This window comes from Anneissia japonica, unplaced genomic scaffold, assembly GCF_011630105.1.
Source record: "Anneissia japonica isolate Jap-2015-1 unplaced genomic scaffold, ASM1163010v1 scaffold287754_len4335492_cov202, whole genome shotgun sequence".
Lineage (NCBI taxonomy): Eukaryota > Metazoa > Echinodermata > Crinoidea > Comatulida > Comatulidae > Anneissia > Anneissia japonica.
Genome location: NW_022705543.1, coordinates 1,525,143 through 1,536,830, shown reverse-complemented (window position 1 = coordinate 1,536,830; position 11,688 = coordinate 1,525,143). Strand labels below are relative to the sequence as shown.

Here is an 11,688-nt window from a genome sequence, read left to right as displayed (position 1 = left end):
TATTTTTGGCAGCGAAGGGACGCTACCAATAAACTATCAACACACTACCGGGATTCTGGGTTAATTTGCAATGTACTACATGGCTCAACTATTTTTGACTTAGGGATTAGGCCTAATTGGTAAAAATCGCACACAAATGATACGACGTCTCTGACAACTCCGGGGACGGCAACTCGATTTTGAGATTAATTTTCAGCAAATAAAGTTATAGGCCTACTAAATAACTTCTAATGACGAAGTATTGTCTTCAGTTGTCTTTGTTGGTCATTCAACTGTCATTTTATTTATTTTTTCGGTGATATTACCATTCTCAATAATCTATAAAACACCCACATAACAACGTCACGTTAGATCGATCGGTGGGGACGCCGTGGTGACGCTGGTAGGGTCAATTTTCGTCGGAAGGTATCAAGATGATAAACAGTTTCATTGGACTAAATTCTTGCTTATGTTAACCATATGCTTACCTAAGATTATACTGACACTGGTTCCAAATCACGGTCAAATAGTTAAAAATCACATAAAATCACCTTACTTTGCGAATTAGCGCTCCTCAAACTGATTATCGATCCCCTCCCACCTCACCTTCGCGCCCCCCCCCCTGGCATCAGCCTCCCATTCTAAGACATCTAGATACGTCACTGATTTACATAACCAGATGAATGAAAATACTCAATCGATATGCCACCAAATCGTAACCAGCCTTCACCATGCCCTCACGATGTCACCGGGGACGCAACTGCCAAAAAACTAGTTTTGGCAGCGAAGGGACGCTACCAATAAACAATCAACAAACTACTGGGTCTCTGGGTTGATTTGCAAGGTACTACATGGCTCAACTATTTTTTACTTAAGGGTTAATTGGTAAAAATCGCACACAAATCATACGACGTCACTGAAAACTCCGGGGACGGCAACTCGATTTTGAGATTAATTTTTCGAATAAAGTTATACTAAATAACTTCTAATGACGAAGTATTGTCTTCAGTTGTCTTTGTTGGTCATTCAACTGTCATTTTATCTATTTTTTCGGTGATATTTCCATATTCTCAATAATCTATAAAACACCCACATAACAACGTAGCGTTTGATCGATCGGCGGGACGCCGTGGTGACGCCGGTAGGGTGAAGATGATGAACAGTTTCATTGGACTAAATTGTTGCTTATGTTAACCACATGCTTACCTAAGATTATACTGACACTGGTTTCAGGTAGGCCTTTTCCACGAATCGGTAGACATCTTGAAGTGATGAAAAAACTTTGCGAATCAGCGGTGCGTAACCAACAGAAATAAGATAAGCTTTTGGGCTGATTTTCTGACATAATTTTAACGGGGACAATGTTTGTCATTACTTCAAGATGTCTACCGATTCGTGGAAAAGGCATATTAAATAACTGACAACTTTGGTTTGTATCATATCTGTGTTGACTTCGTTGGCAGCAAACCAAAAACAGAATACATCATACAATAATAATAATAAAAATAATTATTATTTTACAACAGTGGCAGCACACAAGAAAGTGGCGCAGTCAAACTTAATCTAATGAACAAAGAGGAAAACAACAACTTAAAGCTAAACAAATGAAAGAACTTAACTAAAGAAAATACAATTTAGAGTTTAAATAAATCATAAACATCCCTCACCCTCCCCACACAAAAAAATGTATACACATTACGTGCATACAATAAACGTACACCCCACAATACAGTACCGTATCGTACTCGCGCGAATAAGCGCCCGGGCGCTTGAAATATTTTTTGCACTTTTTGAGAGGCGCTTGTTCAAACGGGCGCTTATTTAAATGAGGCGCTTATGAAAACAGATTGGAAATTGAGGGGGCGCTTATGGAATAAATGAAAATCGAGGGGTTCTTATGGGAAATTATTAAATTCAAGAGGCACTTTTTGAATAAAAAAAAAGATTATATAAGGACATTACGAATGGTGGTTAGGCGGAAAAGATAATCGTCCAGAGAACATGGCTCATGACAAGAATGCGTGAATTTACATAACAGCAAAATAGCAGATGCAATTGTGGTGGTGGGTAGTGGTTAGCTTGTTGGGCATCGGCCCGATTAAGATTAGCAGGATGGCAGGATCATTAATTGTATTTTTTCTTGAAAACTCAGATGAGAATGTGCTAAAGGTCGGAAAAAGAACAAGAGGAGTAGGACTAGGTATAGACAAATATGTATAAAAAGAGTAAAGTTGGAAATATAGGCCTCGGCGCTGTCTGTCCAAGGATCGGAGCTATCATCTGGGATGAGAAATATCCTCATTTTGATATTGACCTAAGAAGAATGTGTTTGTTTCCACTATGCAGCTCAAATCATGCAAACAACCACAGGCCCAATATTGATTGGATTATTCGTGCTAAAAAGAAAATCTTGATATTATTGAGGGGCGCTTATTCAAACGGGGCGTTTATTCGCGCAAATACGGTACCTTGTTATGGCATGTGTAATTTACTGGACGAGTTCTCATTGATAATTATAAGACAAAGCAAAGAAATGGTCTTAAGAAGAATTTTTAAGCCGATTTCTAGTTTGATAAATCCGACCCCTGGTCTAAAAGTGTTGCCGTTTTGGTTTTTTGCCGTTTTGGTCATTGCCGCTATGACTTATTGCCGTTTTGGCTTTTGCCGTTTTGACCTGTTCCCGTTTTAAACGTTGACAGGAAAATGGATGAGGGCGAAATAAGCAAAACTGACTCCCTCAATACGCCTGCATTTCAAAATCCAGAAGTAGACACGACTGAAATATTATCAACGGAATGTGTGGCATCAGAAGGGTATGGTTAATTATTTAGTTTTTTGTACATAGGCCTAGGTCCAGGCTGGCTTTGTAAGCCATATTTGTCCTAGCCTAGGCTAGCTAATCTTGGCGGGCCTCGCAGAGCCTAACCAAGCTGAGCCTGAGGCAAAGCAGCAGGCCCTTGCACATGGCAACTATACCGCTACCCTAACTAAGGTAGGGGCCTAGGTAGGCTTATGCATTTGGTTAATTGCTGCTATTGGCTTTAGATATTTCAATCCATAATTGCTAGGCCTAGGTGAGTACAAGCAGGGAGATGTACAAGTACTAGGCCTAGCATCAAATTAATGATGGTTTGATTTATTTTCCAAAATAGAAAATCAGTGCGACAGAATACCTGCTCAGTCTGTGGTGCATTTGGTCACAACAAGAAATTCCACAAGAAAAAATGCAAAATCTGCCATACAAGTGGTCATGTTAGCTTTCGTTGTCCAAACAAGTCAACTGCAAAAGAGGCTGGGACATCATCTTTAAAAAGCATTGACGAACTACATGTAAGTTACAATGTTCCGCATTCCAAAGTTATTTTATTATATTGCAAAATCTATGTGCATCATCAACTTGTTTTAGTTTTTAATAAAAATATGCAATAGTCAGTGGCGTATGTAGGGGAGGGCGTGGGGCGCACGCCACCCCAAAATAATTACTCACGCCAGATGTGTATAAGAGACAGGGTATAACCTATATAGCTCGTCGAAATAGATCAAATCATGGTCAAGTAGTTAAAAATCACCTAAAATCAGCATAATTTGCAAATTAGCGCCCCTCAACTGATCATCATCAACTGATAATTACAAATAAAAATAAAATTTTATTTTTGGCCAATTAGCGCACCCGCCGCCACGAAAAAGTGGAAATTTCAGAAAAAAATAAAGGTTTTTATTTATTTTTATTACGCCCTCCACTGCCTCCTAATCTCCAAAAATAAGATGTATATTTTTTTCTAATTAATTGAATTTGAAGCATTTAGCCATCCTATTTTACATTCACCAATAAAATTTTATTTTTATTTTCTTTATTTATTTATTTATTCAACTGAACATACACTTTTGTTTCAGTGGCACACAACATTTCGGTGCGTTCAATGAGAAAGAAAAAACAACTAAACTAAAAGAGACTAAAAGTTATACAAAACAATTATACAATAACAGTATTCAGTATTCTTATCTGGATGTTTTTGGCAAAACTATTTGCTAAATAAGAAAACAAAATTTTATATTTATTTTTATTCCACCCTCTCCAATTATCTTTAAAAAAAAGGTATGCAAAACAAGGAATAAAAACAAGTCTCGCCTTACTTTCCTATGTCAACATTATTATTATTTTTATTTGTTCCTATACCCTCCTCGATTGGTAATGATATATAAATAAAAAATATATATTTTATCATCCAACTTCATTATCTTGCTGGTTTTGTTTTTTCTTTGAGCAAAATCAAATAAAATAACATCTTTAAAAAAATAATTGAATAACATGCAAAACACCATCAGAGGGTAGAAAAAGCAGAACATACTTTTTGTCAAGTGAAAATTTCACCACCACATGTAATTAATTAACACTCAGAGAATTAAAATATGAATGTATTTTCTTTTTTATATCTCCATAAAAAAAATAATTTGACAAATATACCATTATATGATATGATAATATTATGTCCTAGTCATTGTCAGAGACACATTTGGCGAGTCAAGTGGTCCAACGGTAAGGCAGGGGCGCCGCTAGCAACGGCCTTAACATCGGTGCTGGTTCCAGCCGCTCCTCATCCATTTAGCTTCCATGAAATGCCTCTTTACGGCTGCTAGGTAGTCATGGACCACGCCCATACGCAATTCAGCACAATGACGATGCAAGTTACTGTATGGGTTATTCTCTTATATTTCCCCTTTTTGTTTCAACAAAGCCTTTTTGGGTTAGGGTGCTACTTCAAGGACTGAATTGGCAGGGGCCCCTGGGGTCAGAGCTTTGCAGATCACTGCACAAGGGTGCATAAGTGGTATGTCACTTTTGTAAGCAGTTGTTTTCAGAAATTATAGCCCCCTCTAGTGTTGAGTTCATGATCAGAATTGAATGTCAATTTCTTAACAGTTTCCAGAAAGAGAAAGGCGGGGGACTAAGCAAGATTTAACTCAAGGGGAGATGGATATTACAGCCAGGGTGTTATTGTGCTGTCACAATGAAAAGAAATGGAAAGAGGTAAATATTAATGTTCAATTCTAAGTACTGTACAGTAACAGCATAAATACAAAGTATGCTGCAATTCAAATGTGTATTTGTATTTATTTTCAGCTTTAAAGTGTGACATTACAAAAAAACAACAAAATGGAGTTTAAAACCATCACAAGCTTGTCCATGCTCTCTTCACCACTAAAATAGACTATTGCAATGGTGGGCTTTATAACCAATAAACTGAACAACTTAAGTTAAACTCAGCTACTAAAAAAAGTTTCATGATATCAGCGCATACACCAATATTTAAAAAAATTCTTTATTGGCTGCCTGTTAGGCAAAGTACCACTTTTAAAATACGTATTTTTACATATAAACCTCTCCATAGCATTGCTCTTGCTTACAATGCTACATAGAATATTAAGTTTATCTTAGGTCTAGTCAGTGCAGATCTACCACTAGCATAGTTCTTCCTCACACTCCATTTAGTCGATTAAAATCTTAGGTGACAGAGAATTTTCAGTTGCAGCGCTTTGAGACTTCGTTTATGCATGAAAGCTAATTTATATAGAATAGATTACATTTGGAAATTTCAAAGATTCTTTTCAATTGATGATGTCCTCTGTGATTGTTGATTTTTATTTGAATATTTTGTTAAAATTTATATAGATACAATCAATAAAAGATATAAGTCAGCGGGCTTCAATGTATACAGGAATATCCAAAGCAACATGCGCTTCAATTTACAAACAACTAAAAGAGGGTCATTGGCCCGAGAAAGGACCATCAAAGAGGGGCAAGTATGATCGGGAAACACACAACCTGAAGAAAAAGCCAACAGATACCAAAGAAACGAAGAATAATAAAACTAGACATGGAAAACAAACTAGAGCCAAGAATGCAAGCAAAGTTAGTAAAACGTCAACAGACGTGTGTTTGAGTAGTTATGATACTACTGTGAACATGTCTCAAGCCCACCAATTAAACGAAATTACCGTGTCCACTTTACCTATGCAAATTACGTCTCATCCTTGTCAGCAGAATTACACGCTTCTCACCAGTACGAGCAATATGCAACCTGGTTCCAGTGTACTTTCTAACCTTCTCGGAACCCAGCATTGCCCGCCAACTATCTGTGATCAGACGCAATCGCATTTTCAAGGGATGGTTACGCAGACAGTTAGCAGCATGCAACCGAATCAGCAACAGCAAGTTCAACAACATCAGCATCAACAACATCAACAGCAACAACATCAGCAACATCAAGTGCACCAACAGCAGGTACCACAGCAACAGTTAAATCAGCAACATCAAGTTGACACCTTCTACATTCAAGTGCCTGTATAATATTTATTATTATTTTTGGATTTTATATATATAAGTTTTTATATAGTACGTATTTATTTCAAGTATTTATAAGAGTTGCAGTGGTGGATCCAGGAATTTGAAATAGAGGGGGTTGAGAAAGGCACTTTTAAAGATGGAGGTTCCCGACTACCTCAGTTCCACCATTGTTGGGCTAAGGTATTATGTTTTTTATTTTTAGCACAGGTAATTTTCTCTTTCAGAAGGATGTCATGGGTTCTTTACAGTGCACTCAATATAGTTTGTGTACATAAGGTTATACTCCTTATCTGAAAAGATTTTTACAACTACCCAAACCCGCTGACCTCTAATAGCTGGATTGCTCATTGGCAGGATTTAGTGAAGCTATTGACGTCATGTTGGGAAGCCCGAAACGTCATAAATGCATCATCACAACGCATAACTTTAGAACCAGTGTGACGATCACCAAGAATGTGACATAGCTTGCACTTTTGTATGCTGCACAAATAGGCATGTTGATTTGAATAATAATGTGAAAAAAACATTTTGTTAAATTTTATATTATTAAAAAGTATTGCAAGAATCAATATTTGTAACAATAATTTAAACAAATGTAAACAACAACTTTTCTAGACTGGAACGTCACTTTGGCTCATGTATATATAGCATCAGTGGCTTCACTTTTTTCTGTACAGTGATTGGCCGATGAGCAATCCAGCTAATATACTAGAGATCAGTGCCTGAACCATATCTAGAGGTCTCAAACTAGCGCTGATGTAAAGGCTCTGCGTCAAACCACCTTAACTTCTTGACTGAGCAATAACAACATGTGATGTTATGTGCATCTGAAAGTTATATGTAAATGGTGTTGTGAAGCATGTAGCTCATATAATTCAATTTTGTAAAATGTAAGTGCTTAAACCAGCCCCAGATGCTGCAAATATAATATGCTATGTATGATGGTATTCCTTCCAGCACACAACATGCAATAATGTAGAATTTTTATATTTGTGATATATCATAAAACAGTGATATTTTAAATAAGGGAAAATTATGTTTTATATTAATAATAATCAAGAATGTGAAGTATTTTCTATTTTATCAAACCAAGTAACTTGAACTAACCTGAAACCAGATGAATATTTTCAACCATGTTAGAGATAATAATCAAGAATTTCTGAACTATTATATTGTAATAACAATTTATATTAATTGTTGCTATATAAATTTGAAATAAGGTTATGTAACTCATATTCACATATTAAAGTAGTTGAATATGTAACATTTAACACACTTTTTAATTATGTGTAAATACTTTATATTTTCAAGAAGTTTTGAAGATTTTTTGTGGTGCTTTTTATAAATATAAGTTATTCTGTAGACAGTTTTCAACGGTCAGAGATATGCGTTCATGCAATGATAATTTTAAAACTCAATAATGCATTCTTAGATCGTCCATTTATTTTCATAAATAATAATAATAATTTATCCCATGTTCAAAGTAAACATTTTACCTGTGATATTTCCATATATGGGTGACATTATAGGAAGCTTGGCGTCCCAAAACCAGCATACTTATCCTAATTGTTAAACTAACTAATTAGCATAAGAATGTGGCAAAGAAGCCATAATACTTGCGTTGCGTTAAAATTTCTTTGCTTTTTGTAATTTGATGCCAGATTCAAGAAACATTTCTGTTTATGTATTTTTATATGTGAATAGACCAATAAAGCTTATCTTATCTAATTTTCATCAACTTTGGCAATAGTAAATCGATGCTAGTAAATAACCCATCATTTTAAAGCTTATTGTATAATGTGGGGAATTGGAACATGTTAAGAAGTTAATTTTCATGTTTTTGTCACCGATGCTGGTTTTGGCATGGCAAGCCCATACAGTATATACACATGAATATGCAAATTCGAGGATAATATGCTACTAGAGACATGAATATGCAAATTTGAGGATAATATGCTACAGTACTAGAGAAATAGACTGTCGTTCTTTACTTGGTGAACATTTCTTAAAATGTTGGATTTTGCATTACAAATAAAGAAATCTGACAAAATTTGGTTTGAAAATCATTTGCATCTAGTTTTGTGTCCTATTGTGCACATTCGCATTCATTCAAGCCTGCAGCAATATTATTTTATATTGAACTGTTGAATATTAACGCAACCTGAAATATTGCAGTACAGTATTTAGCATATTTGATGTAATGCCTCTCAAGATACATTTACACCTGCCAACACTGTTTGCTCTCTTGTTTTTCTGTCCAACATGGTTCTGCGTATCTTACTTTTATCTTCGCTGTGTACATGTTACTAGTTTCACCAAATTGTTGTACGAAGTCACTCATTGTCATTGATCTTCCACGATTATTATCCGTACCAATGATTCTGTCAAAAGGAAAACCCATTGGCTTTACATCGGGGTAGTGGCGATCCTGCAGCCCGCAGAATGTAGATCCCTTGTTTAAGTTGGAACCAACCTCAGCAATGTCATCTTCCCAGTTGGTAAGCATGACAAAGAGATCAAACTTCATCCCATCCCTTTTCCCACGTGGCAGAAGTAAGTTGGACGGCCAACCACAGTTGCAGCGACTCTTCTCTGGACAGGTCGTACCTTCTCCTGATGTGATGTCATTGTGTTGATCTGCTACTGTTTTCTCTTGTGGAACCAGCACCGTGGACTCATTTGAATAACGAAGGATAGTCTCAGATTGATCATTCACTAGAAGAAAAATTACACAATAAATAAATTTTTAAAATAAAATAAATATATTGCAGTGAATATAAATGATCAGTTTTTTTTTTTCAAACCACGAAAATTGAAAATACAATGTAAGAATAATAATAATTATTACAGAACAATTTATAGTCTTGAGTATTGTAACTAGAGAAATTACCATTTTCCAAACGTAAAAAAAAGTTACACCCCTGTTCGTAAGCTTTCGTACATGATGACAGAGTCAAAATTATTTGGAATATGCCAATGTTTTATATTTATATAGAATGGATATTTGTTGATATTTATAATATCTTGTATTGAGAGATCTGAACTTTATTAACAAGAGTGTATAATTGATTTTAAAAATTTGTTTATTATTTAATTATTAATATATCTTAAATTATTATTTAACAAATGTAAACTTACGGGATACTACAAACTTATCCATTTCAATAGCTAGCCTTCGTTGTTTGTTGATGTCAATCCTGTTTCCAGCTTGATCTTGTGTCGGTGCCAAAAACACTCTAGCGGTCGCTTTGATGGGTACTTTTGTTTTCTTAACGACTTGGATTTTGTAGTAGAATGGCATATGATCTGTAGAGTTCACTTCCACCTTCAATAATATTTAATTATTGTAAGAATTAGCATTTATTCGAAAAAATTTTACATAAATTCACAATACAGTATTGACAGACTACATCAAATATTATGAAAACCCCACAAACACCGCCTTGTAAGCAAAGACAATCCTAATGCTAATTCCCGTCTAACAATTTTATGTTATAATAACGTATTTTGGTGTTGTGGAACCATTGAAATTTCTGTAGAAATTCATTGCTGTGATGCGAGTTAATGTTATTTTCTGCCATACCCTATACATATTCACAACATTTGCGAATGTTGTAATAACGTTTTTAGACTGGATTCCAGTCCCTAAATGAAAACTATTAAAAATCAATCAATTCTGGTAACAATGGCGTTCCATATTACTTCTTTGCACCAATGACGTCCCATACTATATAAAAAGTTTCTCGATATAAACAGACGCTGGTGGCGCTCTCTGAAAGTATCTAACACTAGGAAAAGTCAATATATATAAGTCTATATAACGTTTTGTTTTTTATAATATAAACTGACGTAATGATAATTCAATTCCATTAAATTTTCATATGCTAAATAGAATTTTCACCTTCACCGGATTGTTAAATTTTTCTGGATTAATGAATACATCGTTGGATACATCAATCTCCGTCGTTTTTTGGTAGGTCATTAGCTGGTTCCTAATTGGCTGAGAGTTTGACTGCTCATCTATCGTATTTACAGTGACGTCAACGATCTAGGTGTTAAAGATTTAAATAAACAATTTAATAATCAAGCTAATATAAGTGAGGTTGGTGGAGTAGTTTGCCGTCCAATGTCAAGGTTCATTGTTCAAATTTTCCTAAATCGGCATTTTGTCTTACGATTAAACAACTCATAAAGAGATGTAGGCCATTTCAAGTTAAATTAGTCTGTTACAAAAAGATGTGCAACAAAGAAATCCTGAGATTTTAGACCTTAAATAGGCCTACTAGAAGAACTGAAAAACAACATGATGATGATGATGATGATAATAATATTAATAATGTTCTATCGCATACACTATGGCTTAGTTCATATTGCACCACCTATTTGTTTCAAAAGAGCCACTACCCTTTCCGTATGGATCATCCTCTAAATTTATTTATTTATTTTAATTTATCTCGCGCCGGCTGAAAATGGTAGCGTCGCCACCAAATCATCCCAGTTTAGCTGAGTCAGCTGCAAATATCAAGACTAAAGACTAAAATAATAATAACAATAACAATAATAATAATACTAAAAATAATAATAATAATAATAATAATAATAATAATAATTATTATTATTATTATTATTATTATTATTATTATTATTATTATTATTCCTCACTTTACAATATAGAAGGCAGACGATACACTAGCTCTGTTTACTTAAGACTTACAACTAATTAATTCACTCATGTGACAACTAATTATACAGTTTTCTGTTTCTGTCCAATTTCAATTGTCTTCTGTCCAATGTTAAACTTTAGGCTGAACTTACCTCAACACCGTCCCACGCCAAATCTTGCTTTTTGTATGGTGGCAGCGTTTCCTTGTGGTGCACAAACAGATCATCGATAAACTTGTGCCACCTATAGAAAACTGGATCTCTACAGGCAGTCTTAGTGTCAATCATAACACCCGGGGGTATATCGTATTGGGCCTGTGGGTCTGTGATTAAGGATAACAGAATATGTCCCCACCCATGGAGTCCCAGTTTGCCGTAAAGCTGTAGATTAGGGCTGCCGATATTCGCTTGTAGGGCACAGCCCAGTCGCTCGATATCTGTCACAACCGTCCTGTAATTTTCCTGTAAAAAGTTAATTGGTTGATTATTCAATGTTGGTATTGCTGTTATATATCTAGTGCTGGTATCTAGGGGTGCATATTCTGTCAAAAAATACCCCCTCCCCACACAAATAGCCCAAAAAATCACCTCAAACCACCTTATTTTGCGAGCTACACCCCTCACCTAATCATCATCACTCCCCACTTCGCTAAGCCTTCCACTTCGCTGCCCCCTCCCACTTCGCTCCCCCCCCCCACGCT

General features: G+C 35.5%; 2 protein-coding genes across 3 annotated transcripts in view; one reads left to right on the top strand and one right to left on the bottom strand.

Annotated features, from left to right (window-relative positions):
• Positions 1-2,633: 2,633 nt before the first annotated feature.
• On the top strand, positions 2,634-8,375 carry LOC117105746 (G-box-binding factor-like). Of its 2 annotated transcripts, none has more exons than XM_033247010.1 (4): positions 2,634-2,792; positions 3,132-3,309; positions 4,901-5,008; positions 6,023-8,375. In XM_033247010.1, exons 1-4 carry the CDS (start codon positions 2,683-2,685, stop codon positions 6,326-6,328), a joined length of 702 nt encoding a protein of 233 aa, XP_033102901.1. In that variant the 5' UTR covers positions 2,634-2,682; the 3' UTR covers positions 6,329-8,375. The 2 variants fall into 2 exon arrangements, with proteins under 2 accessions (XP_033102901.1, XP_033102900.1); XM_033247009.1 differs by having other exon boundaries at positions 5,651-8,375.
• A 128-nt stretch (positions 8,376-8,503) lies between these two features.
• The window catches only part of LOC117105847 (hemocyanin AA6 chain-like), a 7,694-nt gene continuing 4,509 nt past the window's right edge, over positions 8,504-11,688 (bottom strand). The window contains exons 6-9 of the mRNA XM_033247158.1: positions 11,141-11,449; positions 10,227-10,373; positions 9,464-9,650; positions 8,504-9,040 (exon numbers count right to left, since the gene is read on the bottom strand). Coding sequence (XP_033103049.1) covers positions 8,544-9,040; positions 9,464-9,650; positions 10,227-10,373; positions 11,141-11,449 — 1,140 coding nt within the window. The 3' untranslated portion in view covers positions 8,504-8,543. The remainder of the gene's footprint in view (positions 9,041-9,463; positions 9,651-10,226; positions 10,374-11,140; positions 11,450-11,688) is intronic.